This window comes from Musca autumnalis, unplaced genomic scaffold, assembly GCF_047663935.1.
Source record: "Musca autumnalis isolate F117 unplaced genomic scaffold, ASM4766393v1 scaffold_5, whole genome shotgun sequence".
Classification (NCBI taxonomy): domain Eukaryota; kingdom Metazoa; phylum Arthropoda; class Insecta; order Diptera; family Muscidae; genus Musca; species Musca autumnalis.
The window spans coordinates 20880248-20901352 of NW_027412088.1; the positions used below are offsets into that span (position 1 = coordinate 20880248).

General features: G+C 39.6%; 1 protein-coding gene across 3 annotated transcripts in view; it reads right to left on the reverse strand.

Annotated features, from left to right (window-relative positions):
• The window catches only part of Dh44-R1 (Diuretic hormone 44 receptor 1), a 145376-nt gene that overhangs the window by 27902 nt on the left and 96369 nt on the right, over positions 1-21105 (reverse strand). For all 3 annotated transcript variants that reach the window (XR_012408479.1, XM_073956233.1, XM_073956232.1), the window contains exons 4-5: positions 6487-6580; positions 1917-2010 (exon numbers count right to left, since the gene is read on the reverse strand). Coding sequence is in view for 2 of the 3 variants with exons in the window: in XM_073956233.1 (XP_073812334.1) it covers positions 1917-2010; positions 6487-6580 (188 nt within the window). In the remaining variant the exon portion in view is untranslated. The remainder of the gene's footprint in view (positions 1-1916; positions 2011-6486; positions 6581-21105) is intronic.

Genomic DNA, 21105 nt, shown 5'->3' on the forward strand with positions numbered 1-21105 from the left:
GGGTCCTGATGTAGTCTCCATAGTAATGCTGAAACTGCTGGATGAGCTGGAGTCGAGTATCTCACCATAGTTCTCAACCCGTCTCTAGCTACCCACTCTAGCTACCCTTCCCTCTACTGAAGTGGAAGAAGGATGCCAGAAAAGGTGAAGCATACAGACCGATTTACTTTTTGTTTCCCGTATCAATAACCCTTGAGACTTTAATCCTCCCCAGAGTTAGAAATAGCTATCCAGTTGCCGATCTTTGGCATGTGTTCCGTAAGTAGCACGGAACGAAAACAGCGCTGCTTGCCATCTCAACACATATTAGTCGGTAAATCAACCAGAGCAAGCCGTGCGATAGAACAGTGATGATGGCCTTCGACTTTCGAAAAGGCTTTGATGCTGTCAAGCAATCCACGCTGTTTGAGGACATTGAGCAGATTAAGTTTGAAATGTTGGATAAACAATTACATGCTTGGATGCCAATCGTACGTGGAATTCCGGAACAAGAAGTCCAAGGTGCGTTGACTGAAACAGGGTGTTCTCCAAGGTGGGATGATATCTCCGGAATTCCTCTTCCATATTGCATTCCCTCCAGATGGTATTGAGATCGTAAAATAAGCGGATGATTGTACAACCTTGGCTTCAGATACCTTATCTGATGTCATTTGTGAAAGCTGAATTCCTATTTGACTTATCTTACCACAATTTTCACGCGAGGATTATGCAAATAACCGCCACTAACTCTACGGTCACTTTATTCACAACCTTCATGGACTGCAGAAATGGGCATTGAGTTAAATGTCATGGTTGATGGTAGCATAATTCTGACCACTAATTACCCCAGGATACTAGGGGTCACATTCGACAGCATGTGCACGTCGTCCCCACATGCCACGGTTATATGTGACAACCTGAGATGTAGGAGCCAAGTCCACAAGTTGAACACACATAAGGCAATATATCGGTCTATGGTAAGCTACGCGGCGCCAGTGTGATCCGCAAATATAAGTGCAACGCGATGGAAAATATTCAGTCTTTCTGTTTGCCGCCCTGAGAACTGCATTGAGATGCTTCCTGTGTCTTCAATGGAACATTTACATGAGGAGGCAAATATTCATCCAGTACAGCAACTCAATGGCATGTTTTCATTGCATTACATGATCGGCTGTTACCGAGAGAACCATTCCAGGCATGTCAGGAGGGATCTTCAGCAATCAGGTTTGGGCAGGTTTGGGCAGCATTCACGCATAGCAGCAAACATATGTTATGTGAGGGACTGTTGGAAACAAATATATGTTTGGGTACAAACATATATTTGTTTGCACCCAAACATATATTTTGTTTGCTATATTTTTGTCCGTGCAGATGCAGTTGCAGATGCCATAAACAACTATAGTGTGAATTGAATGTGGTCCTTGGAGCTGCAACCACAAACCAGAATAGTTTTGACTCCACTACGCTCTGGGCAAGGATCGATGACCAAGTGTAAAACATTTACCCAGCATGCGGCACAGGTCCACACGACACACTGCACCATATCAACAGCCCTGTCAAACCTACTCATCTAACTCCAGTAGATCTGTGGTTACATCCCATCGAAGCAGTCACATTCCTAGAACTGGAGATAGACCCATAGCCAGACTAAGCAGAAAAAAGAACATACATAGCTATCAAATACTGTTACAACAACAACAGAGGCTCTAAAAAGAGCCTTCCGTAAAATTGAATTTTCATTAGAATAACTTTCTTACTTTAGTGCCAATAAAATATTTGTGTAATAACGTAACAAATCCCTTTAAGAGTAAGATTTGTTTTATTATGTGTCATATCTAAATGTCTATTTAACATAATATGCCATTCGTTATAAGCCCCTTGAAAAGCCATAATTTTATATGTTACCTAATCCCCCCATTCATCATAATTCAACTTACCTTCCACCAGCATCCAAAAGAAATTTGTCAGCGTAAAAAAATGAAATAATGTCACCAGAACAATACACCCCGACATGCCGGTATGCAGGGAAATCTGTGGGATAACAGATAAAGAATTACTTTCGCTGAAATATTATTATTCGTATTATTTTTCTGATGGTATTTGTGAGGCATAAAAATAATGTTGATGATGCTGATGATGACAAAATAAAAATTTAATAAACAAATTTCTTTACACAACAAGTAGAACACACACAAGGTAGACGTACATGAAGAATTCTTTAAATTAGAGCAAAACAAATTGTTAATGCGTACAAAAAATAAACGCATATTAGGGTGAAATGGAGAGATAATGTTCTGAAAAAAAACAATGAAGGCAGAAAAACACTATGAAGAACAAAGGCGGCTTAAGGGGAACAGTTTAATTGCTTTATTTTGAATGTTGTTTGATGTAATTTTGACTATTATTTGCCTCATTGGAGCCATTGTGTTACATTTTCTAAATTTGTTCAGCACTTCGACAGAAGGATTGTTTATAATCTTGTAAATAATGTTAATCTTTCCTATAAGAGGTCCACATTTTCATATACCCACATAGAATACATAGAAGGGTACCTCCCAAGTCCTGTATTTCTGAAGATATCTATAGAAGCACCATTTATTTCAGAAAGGTTCTATAGAAGCACCCTTTTTTCAGAAAGGGTCTATAGAAGCACCATTTTTTCAGAAAAGGTCTATAGAAGCACCCTTTTTTCAGAAAGGGTGTATAAGAAGCACCCTTTTTTCAGAAAGGGTGTATAAGAAGCACCCTTTCTTTCAGAATGGGTCTATAAACGCACTCTTTCTTGGAGAAAGTGTCAGTAGCAGCACTTTTTCTTTCAGAAAGGGTCAATAGAAGCACCCTTTCTTTAAGAATGGGGTTATAGAAGCACTCTTTCTTTCAGAAAGGGTCAATAGAAGCACCCTTTCTTTCAGAATGGGGGTACAGAAACACTCTTTCTTTCCGAAAGGGTCAATAGAAGCACCCTTTCTTGCAGAAATGGTCAATAGAAGCACCCTTTCTTGCAGAAATGGTCAATAGAAGCAATCTTTCTTTCGGAAAGTGTCTATCAAAGCACCCTTTTTCAGAAAGGGACTAAAGAAGCACCCCTTCTTTCAGAAAGGCTCTATGTGAGCACCGTTTCTTCAAGAAAGGGTGTATGTAAATACCCATTCGTTGAGAAAGGGTATATATAAGTACCCGTTCTTTCAGAAAGTATGTACAGAAGCACTCTTTCCTTCAGAATGGGTGTATAAAATCACTCTTTTTTGAGGGTCTATAAAAGCATCCTTTCTTTCAGAACGCGTCAATAGAAGCACCCTTCCTATAAGAAAGGGTCAATAGAAGCACCCTTCCTTTAAGAAAGGGTCAATAGAAGCACTCTTTATTTAAGAAATTAGGTATAGAAGGACCCTTTCATTCAGAAAGGGTCTATAGAAGCACTCTTTCTTTCAGAAAGGGTCTATAGAAGCACTCTTTCTTTCAGAAAGGGTCTATAGAAGCACCCTTTCTTTCAGAAAGGATCTATAGAAGCACTCTTTTTTAAGAAAATAGGTATAGAAGCACCCTTTCTTTCAGAAAGGGTCTATAGAAGCAGCCTTTGTTTCAGAAAGGGTCTATAGAAGCACCCTTTCTTTCAGAAAGGGTCTATAGAAGCAGCCTTTGTTTCAGAAAGGGTCTATAGAAGCAGCCTTTGTTTCAGAAAGGGTCTATAGAAGCAGAATTTGTTTCAGAAAGGGTCTATAGAAGCAGCCTTTGTTTCAGAAAGGGTCTATAGAAGCAGCCTTTGTTTCAGAAAGGGTCTATAGAAGCAGCCTTTGTTTCAGAAAGGGTCTATAGAAGCACCCTTTCTTTCAGAAAGGGTCTATAGAAGCAGCCTTTCTTTCAGAAAGGGTCTATAGAAGCAGCCTTTGTTTCAGAAAGGGTCTATAGAAGCAGCCTTTGTTTCAGAAAGGGTCTATAGAAGCACCCTTTGTTTCAGAAAGGGTCTATAGAAGCACCCTTTGTTTCAGAAAGGGTCAATAGAAGCACCCTTTGTTTCAGAAAGGGTCAATAGAAGCACCCTTTGTTTCCGAAAGGGTCTATAGAAGCACCCTTTGTTTCAGAAAGGGTCTATAGAAGCACCCTTTGTTTCAGAAAGGGTCTATAGAAGAACCCTTTGTTTCAGAAAGGGTCAATAGAAGCACCCTTCGTTTCAGAAAGGGTCTATAGAAGCACCCTTTGTTTTACAAAGGGTCTATAGAAGCACCCTTTGTTTCAGAAAGGGTCAATAGAAGCACCCTTTGTTTCAGAAAGGGTCTATAGAAGCACCCTTTGTTTCAGAAAGGGTCTATAGAAGCACCCTTTGTTTTACAAAGGGTCTATAGAAGTACCCTTTGTTTCAGAAAGGGTCAATAGAAGCACCCTTTGTTTCAGAAAGGGTCTATAGAAGCACCCATTCTTTGAGAAAGGGTCTATAGAAGCACCCATTCTTTGAGAAAGGGTCAATAGAAGCGCTCTTTCTTTGAGAAAGTGTCAATAGAAGCACCCTTTCCTTGAGAAAGGGTCAATAGAAGCACCCTTTCTTTTAGAAAGCGTCAATAGAAGCACCCTTTCTTTTGAAAGGGTCAATAGATGCACCCATTCTTTTAAAAAGGGTCAATAGATGCACCCTTTCTTTCTAAAAGGGTCTATAGAAGCACCCTTTCTTTCAAAAAGGGTCTATAGAAGTACACTTTCTTTCAAAAAAGGTCCATAGAAGCACCCTTTCTTTCAAAAAGGGTCTATAGAAGAACCCTTTCTTTTAAAAAGGGTCTATAGAAGCACCCATTCTTTCAAAAAGGGTCTATAGAAGAACCCTTTCTTTCAAAAAGGGTCTATAGAAGTACACTTTCTTTCGAAAAAGGTCCATAGAAGCACCCTTTCTTTCAAAAAGGGTCTATAGAAGAACCCTTTCTTTTAAAAAGGGTCTATAGAAGCACCCTTTCTTTCAAAAAGGGTCTGTAGAAGCACCCTTTCTTTCAAAAAGAGTCTATAGAAGCAGCCTTTCTTTCAAAAAGGGTCTATAGAAGCACCCTGTCTTTCAAAAAGGGTCTATAGAAGCACCCTTTCTTTCAGGAAGGGTCTATAGAAGCACTATTTCTTTCAGAAATGGTCTGTAGAAGCACTCTTACTTTCAAAATGGGTCTATAGAAGCACCCTGTCTTTCAAAAAGGGTCTATAGATGCACCCTTTCTTTCAGGAAGGGTCTATAGAAGCACTATTTCTGTCAGAAATGGTCTGTAGAAGCACCCTTTCTTTCAGAAAGGATCTATAGAAGCACCCTTTCTTTCAGAAAGTGTCTACAGAAGCAACTTTTTCATTCAGAAAGGGTCTATAGAAGCACCATATCTTGCAGAAAGGGTCTATAGAAGCACCATATCTTGCAGAAAGGGTCTATAGAAGCACCATATCTTGCAGAAAGGGTCTATAGAAGCACCCATTTTTTGAGAAAGGGTCTATAGAAGCACCCTTTCTTTGAGAAAGGGTCTATAGAAGCACCCTTTCTTTGAGAAAGGGTCAATAGAAGCACCCTTTCTTTGAGAAAGTGTCAATAGAAGCACCCTTTCCTTGAGAAAGGGTCAATAGAAGCACCCTTTCTTTGAGAAAGGGTCTATAAAAGCACCCTTTCTTTTAGAAAGGGTCAATAGAAGCACCCTTTCTTTTGAAAGGGTCAATAGAAGCACCCTTTCTTTTGAAAGGGTCAATAGATGCACCCATTCTTTTAAAAAGGGTCAATAGATGCACCCTTTCTTTCAAAAAGGGTCTATAGAAGCACCCTTTCTTTCAAAAAGGGTCTGTAGAAGCACCCTTTCTTTCAAAAAGAGTCTATAGAAGCACCCTTTCTTTCAAAAAGGGTCTATAGAAGCACCCTGTCTTTCAAAAAGGGTCTATAGAAGCACCCTTTCTTTCAGGAAGGGTCTATAGAAGCACTATTTCTTTCAGAAATGGTCTGTAGAAGCACCCTTACTTTCAAAAAGGGTCTATAGAAGCACCCTGTCTTTCAAAAAGGGTCTATAGATGCACCCTTTCTTTCAGGAAGGGTCTATAGAAGCACTATTTCTTTCAGAAATGGTCTGTAGAAGCACCCTTTCTTTCAGAAAGGATCTATAGAAGCACCCTTTCTTTCAGAAAGTGTCTACAGAAGCAACTTTTTCATTCAGAAAGGGTCTATAGAAGCACCCTTTATTTCAGAAAGGGTCTATAGAAACACCCCTTCTTTCTCCGGCCCGGACGAACTTAACGCCATTCTTGTTTTTCTATTTTTTAAAATTCCATTCCACCCTTATACCCTTCAGAAGTTAACACTTGAATAATTTCTTGTTAGGCTATTCAAGTGACAAGCATTGTACGTTTCCCCTTGTGCATTATTTTGCCTTTTCCGAAGTATGTGTTTCTTTGCATGAATTCATTCACTTCCTCATAAACATACACAAACACATTCACATTACATACATACATATAGGCACCACTCTGTGCACTAAACATATACAAACATCCATTCTTACTTACCTGTACCGAAAGTGTAAGTATCCAGAGTAAACCCGACATGATGTAGGTGAAGAATAAATTCGCATGGATGGAGTTGCGCAAGCAACGCAATTCCCTAAAGGTAACAACGACAGCAAAAGCAGCAGAAACAACCAAGAAATGCCAGCAGTGCATTTTTGTTGGTCCCCACACGCATACATACACAGCAACACGTACGTGGTGGTATCACAACGCCAGGGAGTCAAGTGACACAGATAAGAGTGGCGGCAAGTAGGGCAGTATCAAACAACATAGCCAACAGCCAAAAGGATATGTAGGCGAGATAGTTGTTGTTGGTGGTGTTGTCGCCATAGTTGGTGGTTCCAAGTGCCATTCAGATGAGTAATTGTGTGGTTAAAGACAATGTCGTTTTTTATGTAGAGTTGTTTTTTTATTTAATTAAGTGTGTGTGTGTGTGTTCATTCATCCATATGTCCAGAATTGTTGATGTTTTGTTATTAATGCCATGGGTTGATTGTTGAATTTGTTTTTGTTGTTGTTATTTTGTTTTTGTACACAAATCATTGTTTTCACATTTCGCGTGTACGATTGCAGTAAAAATGTAAGCAAAACGAAACAGAATGAAAGAAAACAAATGAAAGGCAAATTAGTATTTGATAAGAGAATTAATTATGGCACACGTAATACAGGCACGTACACCCACATACACAGCCACACACACACCCATGGAGCAATCTCTTGCTAAACACTCAGCACACTTCTAATTAACAAGAAAATGAGATATTACCAAGAAGAAAGAAACAAAAAGCAAAAATTGAATTAAATTATTTCCCCGATTTTCCGAACAAAGCAAAAAATCTCTTGAATTTAATTCACGTGGAATATTTAACAATGAAAGCTAATTTATTTTAATTTAAAATGTTAAGAGGAACCGGCTATAATGGCAGGATTAATATGAATTTTTTACGGGGGAGAATGCTTTGAAATGTGTTTTGAAAAACAAATATGTATGTATATGTGATTCTATTTTTAAACCACAATCTTCAACATGGGGTTATAGCATATGGTATTACGTTGCTAAGCACCTTTTGGCTTTTGAACACATTCTTAACAAAGGCCTATGAGCCCTTCTTGCACACCAAATGACATGAGCTGAAGCCTCAAAAAAGACAAAAACAAAGTTTTCACAATTGTCGCAGATTGAAAGCTCTACGTTTTGCACGCTCATTGTCCCCCATACCAAAATTAGCGGAAAGTGTCATAGTTCGCCAGACATAACCACGTGTCACCTTGTCTGACAAATGACTCCACTGGCGTCGTTTCTTTTGGCTCAGACAAAAAGGGTCTACAGAAACACCCTTTCTTTCAGAATGGGTCTATAGAGGCACCCTTTCTTTCAGATTGGGTCTATAGAAGCACCCTTTCTTTCAGAATGGGTCTATAGAAGCACCCTTTCTTTCAGAATGGGTCTATAGAAGCACCCTTTCTTTCAGAATGGGTCTATAGAAGCACCCTTTCTTTCAGAATGGGTCTATAGAAGCACCCTTTCTTTCAGAATGGGTCTATAGAAGTACCCTTTCTTTTAGAATGGGTCTATAGAAGCACCCTTTCTTTCAGAATGGGTCTATAGAAGCACCCTTTCTTTCAGAATGGGTCTATAGAAGCACCCTTTCTTTCAGAATGGGTCTATAGAAGTACCCTTTCTTTCAGAATGGGTCTATAGAAGCACTCTTTCTTTCAAAATGGGTCTATAGAAGCACCCTTTCTTTCAGAATGGGTCTATAGAAGCACCCTTTCTTTCAGAATGGATCTATAGAAGCACCCTTTCTTTCAGAATGGGTTTATAGAAGCACCCTTTCTTTCAGAATGGGTCTATAGAAGCACCCTTTTTTTCAGAATGGGTCTATAGAAGCACCCTTTCTTTCAGAACGGGTCTATAGAAGCACCCTTTCTTTCAGAATGGGTCTATAGAAGCACCCTTTCTTTCAAAATGGGTCTATAGAAGCACCCTTTCTTTCAGAATGGGTCTATAGAAGCACCCTTTCTTTCAAAATGGGTCTATACGAGTACCTTTTCTTTCAGAATGGGTCTAGGCGAAAAAAAAGTACTGCGTCGCTTTAGAACTCTTTATGCTGAGGACAAACCACCACAATTTACAATGCATGATGTTGCAAATGCCATTAGGAACCCAATATCATCCACAGCCTTAGACCTTGGCGGTATCTCCACGGTAATGCTGATACAGTTGGATGAGCCGGGTTTTCAAAGACTTTTACAACTAAAGTCTTGGAATGACACATCGTCGGATACTTTAACACCCGATTGACCCGGAATCACACAACATCAGCGTTCCGGCCAGGACATGTAACCCTGAAACACCTGGATGGTCCGAGAGTTGAGTATCTCACCAAAGTTCTCAATCATTCGCTAGCCACCCACATCGTTCCCGAAAAATCCCCAGGCAGGGGGTCCTTGTACCGGATTGACCCGGAACCACACACCATCCAGGTTCCGGCCATCGGCTGCCACATCAGTGTACATATGATTGTATTTTTTTGTTTTTCCGTGTTAGGAGCAGCATATCCCAGAATGCCCGCTCCGCATTCTTTTTGTCCGTGTCGGGGGAAGGAAGAAACCCCAGGACCAACTTGAATGTACTCGTATTGTCACATCCGCATTCTGATGTCGGGAGTGAGTGTATCTCAGAAGTTGCTCTGGACTCGTCCATGGTACCGCACAGAGCAACTTCTGAGATACACTCACTCCCGACATCCGGATGCGGATGTGACAATACGAGTACATCCAAGTAGGTCCTGGGGTTTCTTCCGTCCCGACACGGACAAAAAGAATCCGGAGGTAGGGACTATGTTGCTAAATATGAGAACACAGTCCCCAGTGAGACTTCGTCATCTTCAGAATACGAAACTCACCCGCAGTCGCACCCAACCACAACCGCATACGCAGCACTAAACAACAGTAGTTGTTGTCCCATTCCCTGGAAAAACACTATTTTTTGCAATTTTATTGCAATGGATTTCGAAGTTAGATCGAGGAAATAGTAGACTTAATCGGGTATGTTCTGAGACTCACTTCACGCCTCAAGCATTTTGTTCACCCCATTTACTCATATTTTGTGGAAATTTCTTGAGGCTAAGATTCATTAGGGTATTTAAAAAGAAGAGTACACCCTAGTCCGTCCATAAAATACTAGAAAACAAGTAAAAAAGTGTCCGTCGGATTTGCCGACAGATATATACCCTCAGCCAATGTGAAGCGAAACTTTCTCCTCCGGACAGATCGAATGTATTTAAGGTCTCTTCAGAATTTTGTGGCCCTTTTTGGACATTTGAACTTGCCGACAAACATGTGGATTAGGAATTAACTGCACTAAAACGGGCAGGTACCCGTAGGGAGGACCGATATGGGCCATTTAGAGGTTAAACTAAATTTTTATCAAATATTAGGAGATCCAAAGTTTGGACCAAATTGGTTGCCCCATTCAAGTGATATCGTCCTAACTTTTTAGTGAAATTTTTTACATATTGGGGAGAAGTACCGAAAGTTGTGGACCGGTATTGACCAAGAAACTAAGCTTGGATATAATATGACGAAGACCAAATGTTATCGTGCTCTCCGACCGCCACATATTGCGACATAGGGGTTTTTACACCTTTCGGGATGTTTTCCCAAGAAATATGAAACTTTTACCATCGTAATGGAGGTAGCGAATGCAAATCGCTTCAACAAAAATCAAAGTGATTCGAGAGCAGGTCGTAAAGTGAACTTATTCGAAATTTTGTGTGAGAGGTACCAGAAGGAGTAGACAAATATAGTCCATATTCGAACCTGATCTATATCTGGTGTATATATTAGGATGTGCAAAGTATAGATTACATCGGTCACTCCCTTCAAGAGTTATCGTGCGCAAAATTTTTCCGAACATTTTTGAATTTTTGAGGGGGAGGTACATGAAGGAGTGGACCGTTATAGTCGATCTTCGAATTTAAACTAAGTATAGATAAAATATTACGAAGGCCAAATTTTGGACTGAATCGACAGATCCGTTCGAGAGTTATCTTGCGCTCCAACCACTACACAAGGTGTCATAGGGACTTTTTGCACCTTTCCGGCCATTTCTTCAGGAAGTATGGACTTGCCCCTTATGAAACTTGTACCGTCGTATGGTGAGTAGTGAATACAAGTTGTTGCAGCAAAAATCAAAGGGATTCGAGAGCAGGTCCTAAACTGAACTTATCCGAAATTTTGTGCAGGAGGTACCAGAAGGAGTGGGCCGATTGAGTCCATATTGGAACCTCATCTAAATCTGGTAGAAGTTTCACGATGTGCAAAGTATCGACCAAATCGGTTACTCCCTTCAAGAGTTATCATGCCCACAAACTTTTCGAACATTTTGGAACTTTTGTGGGGGAGGTACCGGAAGGAGTGGACCGATATAGCTCATCTTCGAACTTATACTAAGTTTGGACAAAATATTACGAAAGGCAAATTTTTAACCGAATCGGTTCATCCGTTCGTGCGCACCAGACAGACAGACAGACGGACGGACATTGCTAAATCAGCTCCAAATTGTCTGAAACACATTTCGTCCAAACATACTTGGGGTCTAAAACCATTATTTCGATGAGGCCCATTCTGCCCGTATGAAAGTGTATATACCCTTTCTAGCCTAAAGGCTGAGTGTAAAAAAAGCGTAAATGTAGTGAACAAAGTGTTTGAGGCGTGAAGTGATAGGTGAAGTGTGTCTCTGAACATACCCGTATGAGTCGGAAAAATAAACAAAGCTGAATAACAGCTGCAGCATATAGCGTTGTAATAGTTACAACGAACAAACTTGAGTATCATACGAGAATTCTCAACCCACATCGTGCCGGAAGTCTAGAAAATCGGCTGGGTGGTCCCGCTATAGGAGTCAAGGGGGGATGCCAACAAAGGTGAATCATAGAGACTGATTTCACTTTTGTCGCCCGTAGCAAAGACTCTTGAGGTTTTACTGCACCCCGACATCAGTAACAGCTATCCAGTTTGCGATTGTCGGCATGTGTTCCGTAAGCAGCACTACCAACTGCGTGGCACACCATCTCCACATATATTAGTCGAGGACTCAAGCAGAACAAGCCGTGTAATAGGACAGTGTTTGTGGCCCTGGACTTATCGAGCACTGCTCTTTGTTTGAAGACATAGAGCAGACTCCCGTCAAGTTTGACACATTGGATAATCAATTGTATGTGCGGACGCCAGTCGTATGGAGTGGAATTCAGGATCAAAGTTTCCCTAAGTAGGATGATATCTCCGGAACGGTTTAACCTCTACATTTACTGTATTCTACCCCCTTCAAACGGCATTGAAATCGTTACGATTGGGGACGATTGTACGATCTCGGCATCGGGTAGCTTCCCTGAAGACATTTGTGAAAGGCTGAAATCATATTCAACCGATCTTACCAGCTTTTAACATGCGAGAAAAAATGCAAATATCCGCCACTAAATCTACGGTGAACAGAGTCACCACATGGACGACAGAGGTGATCACTGAGTTGAATGTCATGTCGAGGTACAGAATTCCGACCACAAACAACCCCAAAATTCTAGGGGTCACATTCGACAGCATGTTCATGTGAACATGCCACAGTTATCTGCGCCAATCTGAGATGTATGAAAAAGGTTCTCAAGTCCCTAGTCTGCAGCACTTGGGAGCAGATAAAAAACCACATACAATACGATATGTCGGTCTGTGTTGAGTTATGAGGCATCAGTGTGGTCCGCGAACATAAGTGCAACACGAAGGAACAATATTCAAACCTGTCAAAAAATCTGCATGAGGATTCGAAGATTCTTCCAGTACGGCTACACAATGGCATGTTCTCGTTGCAGTATTTGATCGGGAGTTGCCGTGAGGGTTAGCCTAATCGCCGTATGGTGGATAGGTCTTCAACACCAAAGCATTTCAGGTGAGACCTTCAAGATCTAGAGAGATAAGTCCAGCAATATAAGTGATAACCCCTAGCTCAGGAAGCCTATGAAGCAGGTTTGGATAGCACTCGCACTGATGCAGTCGTATATGCTATAGACAATAATCGTGTGAATGCGGTCCTTGGAGAACATCCCCCATGTGTCACAGTTGATGACCGTCAGCTTCCACGACAAACGAGCATAGTTTTGCCTCAAATACTTATAGGATGGTGCTGCAGTTCAGATTCTTTTAGGGCAAATACTGATGACTCGGTGCAAAACATGTGCCCTGGCCCGCACGACACACTGCATCTTTTCAACTACCTTACCAAACCTACTCAACTAACTCTAGTAGCATTGCGAAGCAGCCTCATTCCTAGATCTGGAAGTAGAGCTAGATTTAGATTAAGCAGAATAATGAATTTATAAACATATAATAAAAACACTGTTACAACAACAACAAAAATCAAGATGTACAGGAACAAGAATGAAGTCCAAAAATTCTACCAAAGAGTCAAGCATCAAACTGATGGCTTTGGTACAGGCACATCCTCCTGTAGAGACCAGCAAGGTAATTTGGTAACTGATACAGATAGTGTGCTCAGGATATGGAAATAATATTTTTCAAAACTGTTGGTATCCAATAGCAGCGTAGACGACCAAGATATCACAGACCTAATCCCAGAAGATGGTATTGAATGTATACCGCCCAGCCAAGATGAGGTAAAGACAGCAATAAATCCGCTGAAGAATAATAAGGCAGCAGGAGCCGATGGCTTACCAGATGAGCTGTTCAAAACCGGAGGCAACACGCTGATAAGATGTGTTCATCAGCTAGTTAGCACCATCTGTCAGGAAGAACGAGTACCCGATAATTGGAAGCTGAGTATCCTGTGCCCCGTCCACAAGAAGGGAGATAAGACTGTATGCTCTAACTATAAGGGCATAAGTCTACTCCATATTGACTAAAGATCATGTCAGGGATATTGTGCGAACGACTAAATCCTATGGTCAACGAGATAATTGGACCGCATAAGCCGCATTGGCTTTAGACCTGGCAAGTCCGCCAATGACCAGATATTTACCCTGCGGCAAATCCTGGAGAAGACCCAAGAGGCGCAGATCGACACCTACCACCTTTTTGTCGATTATAAAGCAGCCTTCGACAGCCCGCTGCGTTCAAAGGTATTCCAAGCCATGTCTGAATTTGGTATCCCCGCAAAGCTCATCCGGCTTTGACTTTAACTGACACGAGGTCCTCAGTTAAAAAAGGAAAGAACCCCTCCGAAGAGTTATGTACCAAAAGAGGTTTCAGGCAAGGAGACAGCCTTTCGTGTGATCTCTTCAACATCCTGCTGGAAAAAGTTATACGAGAGGCAAACGTCAAAAGAAGTGGCACAATCTACACCAATAGCCACATGTTACTTGCTTATGCTGATGATATAGACATCATGGGACGATCAGTAAAAGAAGTAACCGATACCTTTATGAAGGTCGAAGGAGAATCTGTGAAAGTGGGTCTGCCGGTAAACGGCGAAAAGACCAAATTGACGGTGTCGACGCGCAAAGCGTCCATAGAGCTCGGACCAACTGTGGAAGTTGGTACCTATAATTTTGAGGTAGTTAAAGACTTCGTCTACCTCGGCACTGCCATAAACACAACAAACAACATCAGTTGTGAAACAAGAAGAAGAATTGTATTGGCCAACAGTTGCTACTATGATTTAAGTAAGCAGTTTAAAAACAAAGCCACATCTTGTCAAACAAAAATAACGCTTTACAAAACACTGATACTACCCGTGCTAATGTATGGCTTCGAAGCATGGGTACTTGCGCAAGCAGATAAGGCAGTGCTTGGTGTGTTTGATCGAAAGATCTACGGGCCGATTTGCGTCGACGGTGAATATCGACGTCGTATGAACCACGAGCTATATCAGCTATACAAAGACATGAACATATTTAAACGTATCGAGATACAACGATTGCGTTGGCTAGGCCATATCATAAGAATGAGCGATGATGAACCCGCTAAAAAGGCGTATGAATACATGCCACATGGCGGTGCACGCAGAATCGGCAGGCCTAAGCTTCGATGGAGCATACAAGTGGATGAAGAAGTGAAAAGGCGCGGTATTTCAGAAAGCGAAGCGAAGAACAGATGGAATTGGAGATATTTTCTTAGTTCAGTCTATGGAACAAATGTTCTGTAATGGACCAGCTAAGTACGTAAGTAAGTAATTCTTCTGAACCTAATTACAATGGTATAATTTCATTTGAAGGCAGTAACATGCATCCTGATATAATAACCCGAAAACTCTGCGGTTCAATTCCGCACTTTCCAAAAAATACTACAACTTTTTTGTGCTTAAAGCTTTTTCGGTCTTGTTAACACCAGGTAGTCCTTGTGATCCTGACTACCGAAGTATAATTGTTTCTAAGTAAACCAATTCGTCCAGAGATATGGGTCCCGACAAGTTCCAATATTAAGATCCAGTCCTGGAAATACCGGGGTGTTACCGGGTCCATAAGTTGCTGTTGGACCAATTTGACAAAAGAAGCGTCCCTCTCCTACAGTTTGAGCTTCGGTTGCAATGAAAAAAAATTACATATATGTTCCAATTGCAGGAACATACATGTCCTTCTTATCGCTTATAAAATCGTATAAATAGTATAATCTATAATTGGATTATACCAATTCGCCCTCTGACGTGACAAGGCCCCCTGACCAGTTTGGCAAATTCTAAAGAAAAGTCAAAGTATTCATGCCTGCTAGAAAGGTATGTATGTGAAAACAATCATTTTTGGCGGTACTCGCAAAGTCTAAACTCTGATGTATGAATCCCAATATATTTTGGATGTAATGACCGTAAGATAGGTCCATCGATTTTTTTTTTTTTTTTTTTTTTTGAAATTTTGCCTATTTGGGCGACGATCATTTTTAATGATTCATTTTCTCGTTTAGAGTTAAGCTTGATGATCGGAAATTATTTGCAAGTGAAAAAGGAAAGCCAAGGACTCGAACCCACATAGTCGATTTTTGTTTGTAAAATTTTGAATTCTAAATTTTGAGGATTCACCTATCACTTGGTCATTCCTTCGGAGTGTTGGACTTATCTTGCTGCCACTCATATATGTTGTTTCTTTTATTGATGGCGGTGCCAAACTATACAATACAAAACTACATAAAAGTCAACGTTGAAGTTTTTAACATAGACTAGTGCAAAGGTTTGGTATACCATTTCTCATTTTGTTAAAGATGGTTTTTACGAATAACTTCGATCAATTTGTTATTTCTATGTTATAGTCTATAGTGTGCTCTTGTTTATTATTCTTTATCGCCGAACATTGAGTCCAACATTACACAACACCACCCAGTTATAGATTAAAAACTCCCACAAGCTAACATTTTACTGAGGGATTTCAATACCGAACAATTTTGATGTTCTTGTGAAGGATTAACCATCTGTGTTAAAGGCGTCCACTGCAAAAAGGTGGCTCCCCCACATTGTTAATAACATTCCAAAAAATACCTATGACAAATATGTTGAACGGCGTTAATAAAATGCCATTAAATAATCGTCCCAGCCCCGCCACGACCATTTGTCAATTTGCTACAATTAATTTAGTACTGTTCACACATCCACCCTCCAGCAACCACCCACATTTTTTCCCTTTTCACACAACATTCATCACTTTGCCTTTGGTATGAGAAGTTATAAAGAATTTTTGCTAAATGAAAAATTACGTCAAGTGATACTTCACATCTAACTGGATTAGCCCATCAAAGAAACACACACACAAGCATACACACATACATATGTATGTGTGTGTGTCTACGAAATTCTTCTTATTATTTTGTTGTTTTTCATTTTCTTCTTACACGCTGCTTTGAGTTGTCAGGGGCTTTTTTTCCTTGACAGATGAAGTGTTATAATACCAGCCTGATATGAGGTAAGACATGTTGCAAGATTAACAATGCACAAGCAAACACGCACTCACACACATACACACATTCTGAGACATAAAACTTTTGTGTGGGTTACGTGGTGTTCTTGTTGACAAGAAAGGACTGCAAAGAAGAAACACAGAGGAGCGTATAAACAATAACATGTTTAAGTATGCTTAATTAATTACTCATACGTCCCCAGTGACACTTTAATAAGAGAAATAATTGATGTAGGTGATTGTGAGAAAATGTGATATCAAGAACAAAATATATAAACGAAACAAAACAAAATAGCGGAACAACATTTTCTAGCAAAGCAAACGTAACTTTTAAAGTTACATACGTGCCAAATAACGTGACGGATGTAGCCATTAGCTGAAAGGAGGAGTAATTATAATTTAATGAGCTTTCGCTCAGACATAACACAAAATGCCAACGTAACAACTTTTGCAATCAGAGTATTTGGAATATCACCCGTCAAATATTGAAATGCAGTTGAAATACATTTAAGACAATTACTTGAATAGCTTTAAATTGAAACATAAGGACCGCGTTGCTGGGCCGTCGTAATGAGTTTTAATGACAACTTTTTATGGAGTTTATGATTGACAATTCAAGGATAGGTATTTGCTACCTCACTTCTGCGGTCCATTGTCAGACCGAGGAGGATATTAAATTTATCAACAGATTTTGTCTGTAACCTTCATTTTCTCTTACGGACTTTGTCGGATTTTTTCACCTATTGATATTGCTTAGGATATATTGTCGTCCATGTCCCCAGTCTTTATTCTAAAACGATCTAATTATAGAAGTTGTTCAAAAATGGTTAAGTCACATTCTCCCGCTTACTGAGACTTATAAGTTTTAGTTTTTCATGGTTGATGGACCGATGAGCCTAACCATTTACGGAAATTTGTTAATATATCGTTTGTTTTTTTTTAATTTGCAAATCGATGCACATATAAGTTTAGCAAATACAGCGATTATAAAACAATAAACCCCGAAATTCGTCTACAAATACATATATCTGAATTTGGAAATTGGGTTCAGAAGTTTTGGAAAAATAATGCGTTGAAAAGAGTGGACGTGGTCATCAGTTTTCAAGATATAAACAAGGAGGGGTGATATCTCTGGAACTGTTTAACCTCTACCTTTCTGAAATTCCACACCCTCCAGACAGCATACGGATCGTGATGTATGCGATGATCCTAGCGTCGGGTCCTATCGTCGATGACATATGTATGTGATAGGTTAAATGTCTACATAGATCACCTAGTGTAGTTCTTCCATCTGAGGAATATGAAAATATCAGCCGCTAAATCCCAGCCACACTGTTCACCACATGGACTGTTCACCAATGAGGCTCACACTGAACATATTGCTCGATGGTGCACAAATACTACCGAAAAGTAGCGGGTATAACGTTCGATAGCATGCCACAGCTATTTGCGATAACATCAGAGGTGTCGCTGGCCGGCAGCACTTGGGGAGCTGACAAAGAAACCTTGTTGCCTTCTCATGACACCAGTGGACCATTTTCATGAGGAGCCGACGATCTTACCGGTGTGTCAAAACAATTAAATGTTGTCGATGCAGTACCTGCTTGGGTGTTATCGCAGTGAGCATCCCTGTCACGATTAATTGGACAGACTTCCTCCACCCAGGCACGTCAGAGGTCCAACGTTATAAAAGAGAACTTCTAAACTAACGAGCCTTTCAGGCAGACTTGGATAGCAATCACACTGATATGGTTGCACAGGCAGTACAGAGATACAGTGTGAATGACGTACTTGCAGACCACCCCCATCCATCGCAGCAGAACAACGCCAGGTGTCAAGGCAAACACGAGTGGTTTTAGCCCAGTTAAGATGCGGACGATGCAGCCAACTTAATTGTATTGGGCCTGAATTGACGCCACGACACATGCCCAGCATGTGGATCGGTACCACACGCTACACTGCATTTGTTAAGCTGCCCAGCTAACCCCACTCACCTGTCTCATGATTCCTTATGGACGCAACCAGTCCAGGTTGCAGTATTCTTGAGGCTGGATACAGAGGAACCAGAACCTGATGACTGAAATAATACACGAACGAACATATTGGCGTGGCTACAACTACAACCTTGAGCATTTGCTGCAAATTTCATGGAAATCGGTTCAGTATTTTGTAGAAAAGATTAAAATTTAAAAAAATGGACGTGGTCAAATTTTCTTTGCATAAAACCTAATCTTGGTTTGACGAATATTAAAAAAATAATTATCCAAATCGGTCCAGCCATTCTCAACTGATGCCATTACCAAAAAACGACATTTGATTTTTATTTATATAGACTTTAAATTTTATATATGATATTTTTTATTTTATACTTTGTATTTTATATTTTTTATTATAGGTTATATTTCTTTTTTTATTTTATATTTTACTAGCTTAACCCGGTGCGCTTCGCTACCCCGACTAAGTGAAAAATAAATGAATGAGTCCTTCGTAGGTCACATTTACAAATTTTATATACTCTAACACTCCTGAGTCCACTCTCTCCTTTAAAGAAGATAATTAAATTAGGAACAACTCTAAAATTGAGTACCTTAATTTGAGGATACTTGTAATTTATACAGCCTATTGGGACATCTTAAATTACTCTTAGGATAACTGCTTCTGTTGTTGATAATTTTTACTCCAATATTGAGTAAATATATTTCTAGGCTAATATCCGTCACACGTTAAAAATTTCATTGAAATCAGACATATATAGCGTGTTTGGAGCATCAAATACATGAAATCGGCCGAAAATATATATGAGCGCTATATCCAAATCTGAACCGATTTCGATATAATTTGGAACATCTATTTCTAGGCCAATATCCGTCACATATTCCAAATTTCAACGAAATTGGACATAAAATACAGGAAATCGGCCGAAAATATATATGGGAGCTATATTCAAATCTGAACCGATCTCGATATAATTTGGCACATTTATGTCTAGACCAAACCCCGTTACGCATTCCAAATTTCAGCGAAATTGGACATATATAGCGGGTTTGGTGCATCAAATGTGGAAAATCGGCCGAAAATATATATTGGAGCCATATCCAAATCTGCGAGCGAGTTTGGTGCATAAAATACAGGAAATCTGCCGAAAATATATAAAGAAGCTATATCCAAATCTAAACCGATTTCGATATAATTTGCACATTTATTTCTAGACCAAGTTCTGTAACACATTACAAATTTCAGCGAAATCGCACATATATAGCGTGTTTGGTGCATCAAATGGAAAATCGGCAGAAAATATATATTGGAGCCATATCCAAATCTGAACCTATTTCGATATAATTCGGCACATTTATGCCTAGACCAAATTCCGTTATACATTCCAAATTTCAGCGAATTTGGACATATATAGCGTGTTTGGTGCATCAAATGCGGCAAATCGCCCGAAAATATACATGGGAGCTACATCCAAATCTGAACCAATTTCGATATAATTTGACACATGTATTTCTAGACCAAGTTCAGTCACACGTTCGAAATTTTATTTAAATTGGATATAAATAGCGTGTTTGGTGCCTCAAATACATGAAATCGGTAGGAAATATATATAGGAGCTATATCCAAATCCGAACCGATTTCTATATAAATTGGCACATATATTTCTAGGGCAATATCCAACACACATTCTAAATATAAGCGAAATTAGACATATATAGCGTGTTTGGTGCATAAAATAACGATATCGGCCGAAAATGTATGTATATGGGAGCTATATCCAAATCTGAACCGATCTCGATATAATTTAGCACATTTATTTCTAGAACAAATTCCGTCAGCCCCTCTAAATTTCCGCGAAATTGGACATATATAGCATGTTTCGTGCATCAAATGTGGAAAATCGGCCGAAAATATATATTGGAGCTATATACAAATCTGAACCGATTTCGATATAATTAGGCACATTTATGTCTAGACCAAGTTCTGTAACATATTCAAAATTTTAGCGAAATTGGACATATATAGCGTGTTTGATGCATCAAATGCGGAAAATCTGCCGAAAATATATATGGGAGCTATATCCAAATCTGAACCGAATTCAATATAATTTGGCACATTTATTTCACCAAGTTCTGTAACATATTCAAAATTTCAGTGAATTTGGACATATATAGTGTGTTTGGTGCATCAAATACATGAAATCGGCAGAAAATATATATAGGAGCTATATTCAAATCCGAACCGATTTCTATATAAATTGGCACATATATTTCTAGGCCAATATCCATCACACATTCTAAATTTCAGCGAAATTGGACATATATAGCGTGTTTGGTGCATAAAATAAGGAAATCGGCAGAAAATATATGTAGATGGGAGCTATATCCAAATCCGAACCAAACTCGATATAATTTGGCACATTTATTTCTTAAACTAATTCCGCCGCACATTCCAAATGTCGTTGAAATTGGACATAAATAGCATGTTTGGTACATAAAATAAGGAAATCGGTCGAAAATATATGTATGTGGGAGCTATATCCAAATCTGAACCGATTTGAATAAAATTTACTAAATTTATTTCTACACCAAATTCCGTCACACATACAAAATTTGGAGATTGTATCTGTAATAGTTTTAAAGATATTTGCATACAAAATCTAAATTTTTTGGAGGTACCTCCGGTTTTGATGCTATATCTCCAGATCAACGCGAAATTTCAAAAAATGATA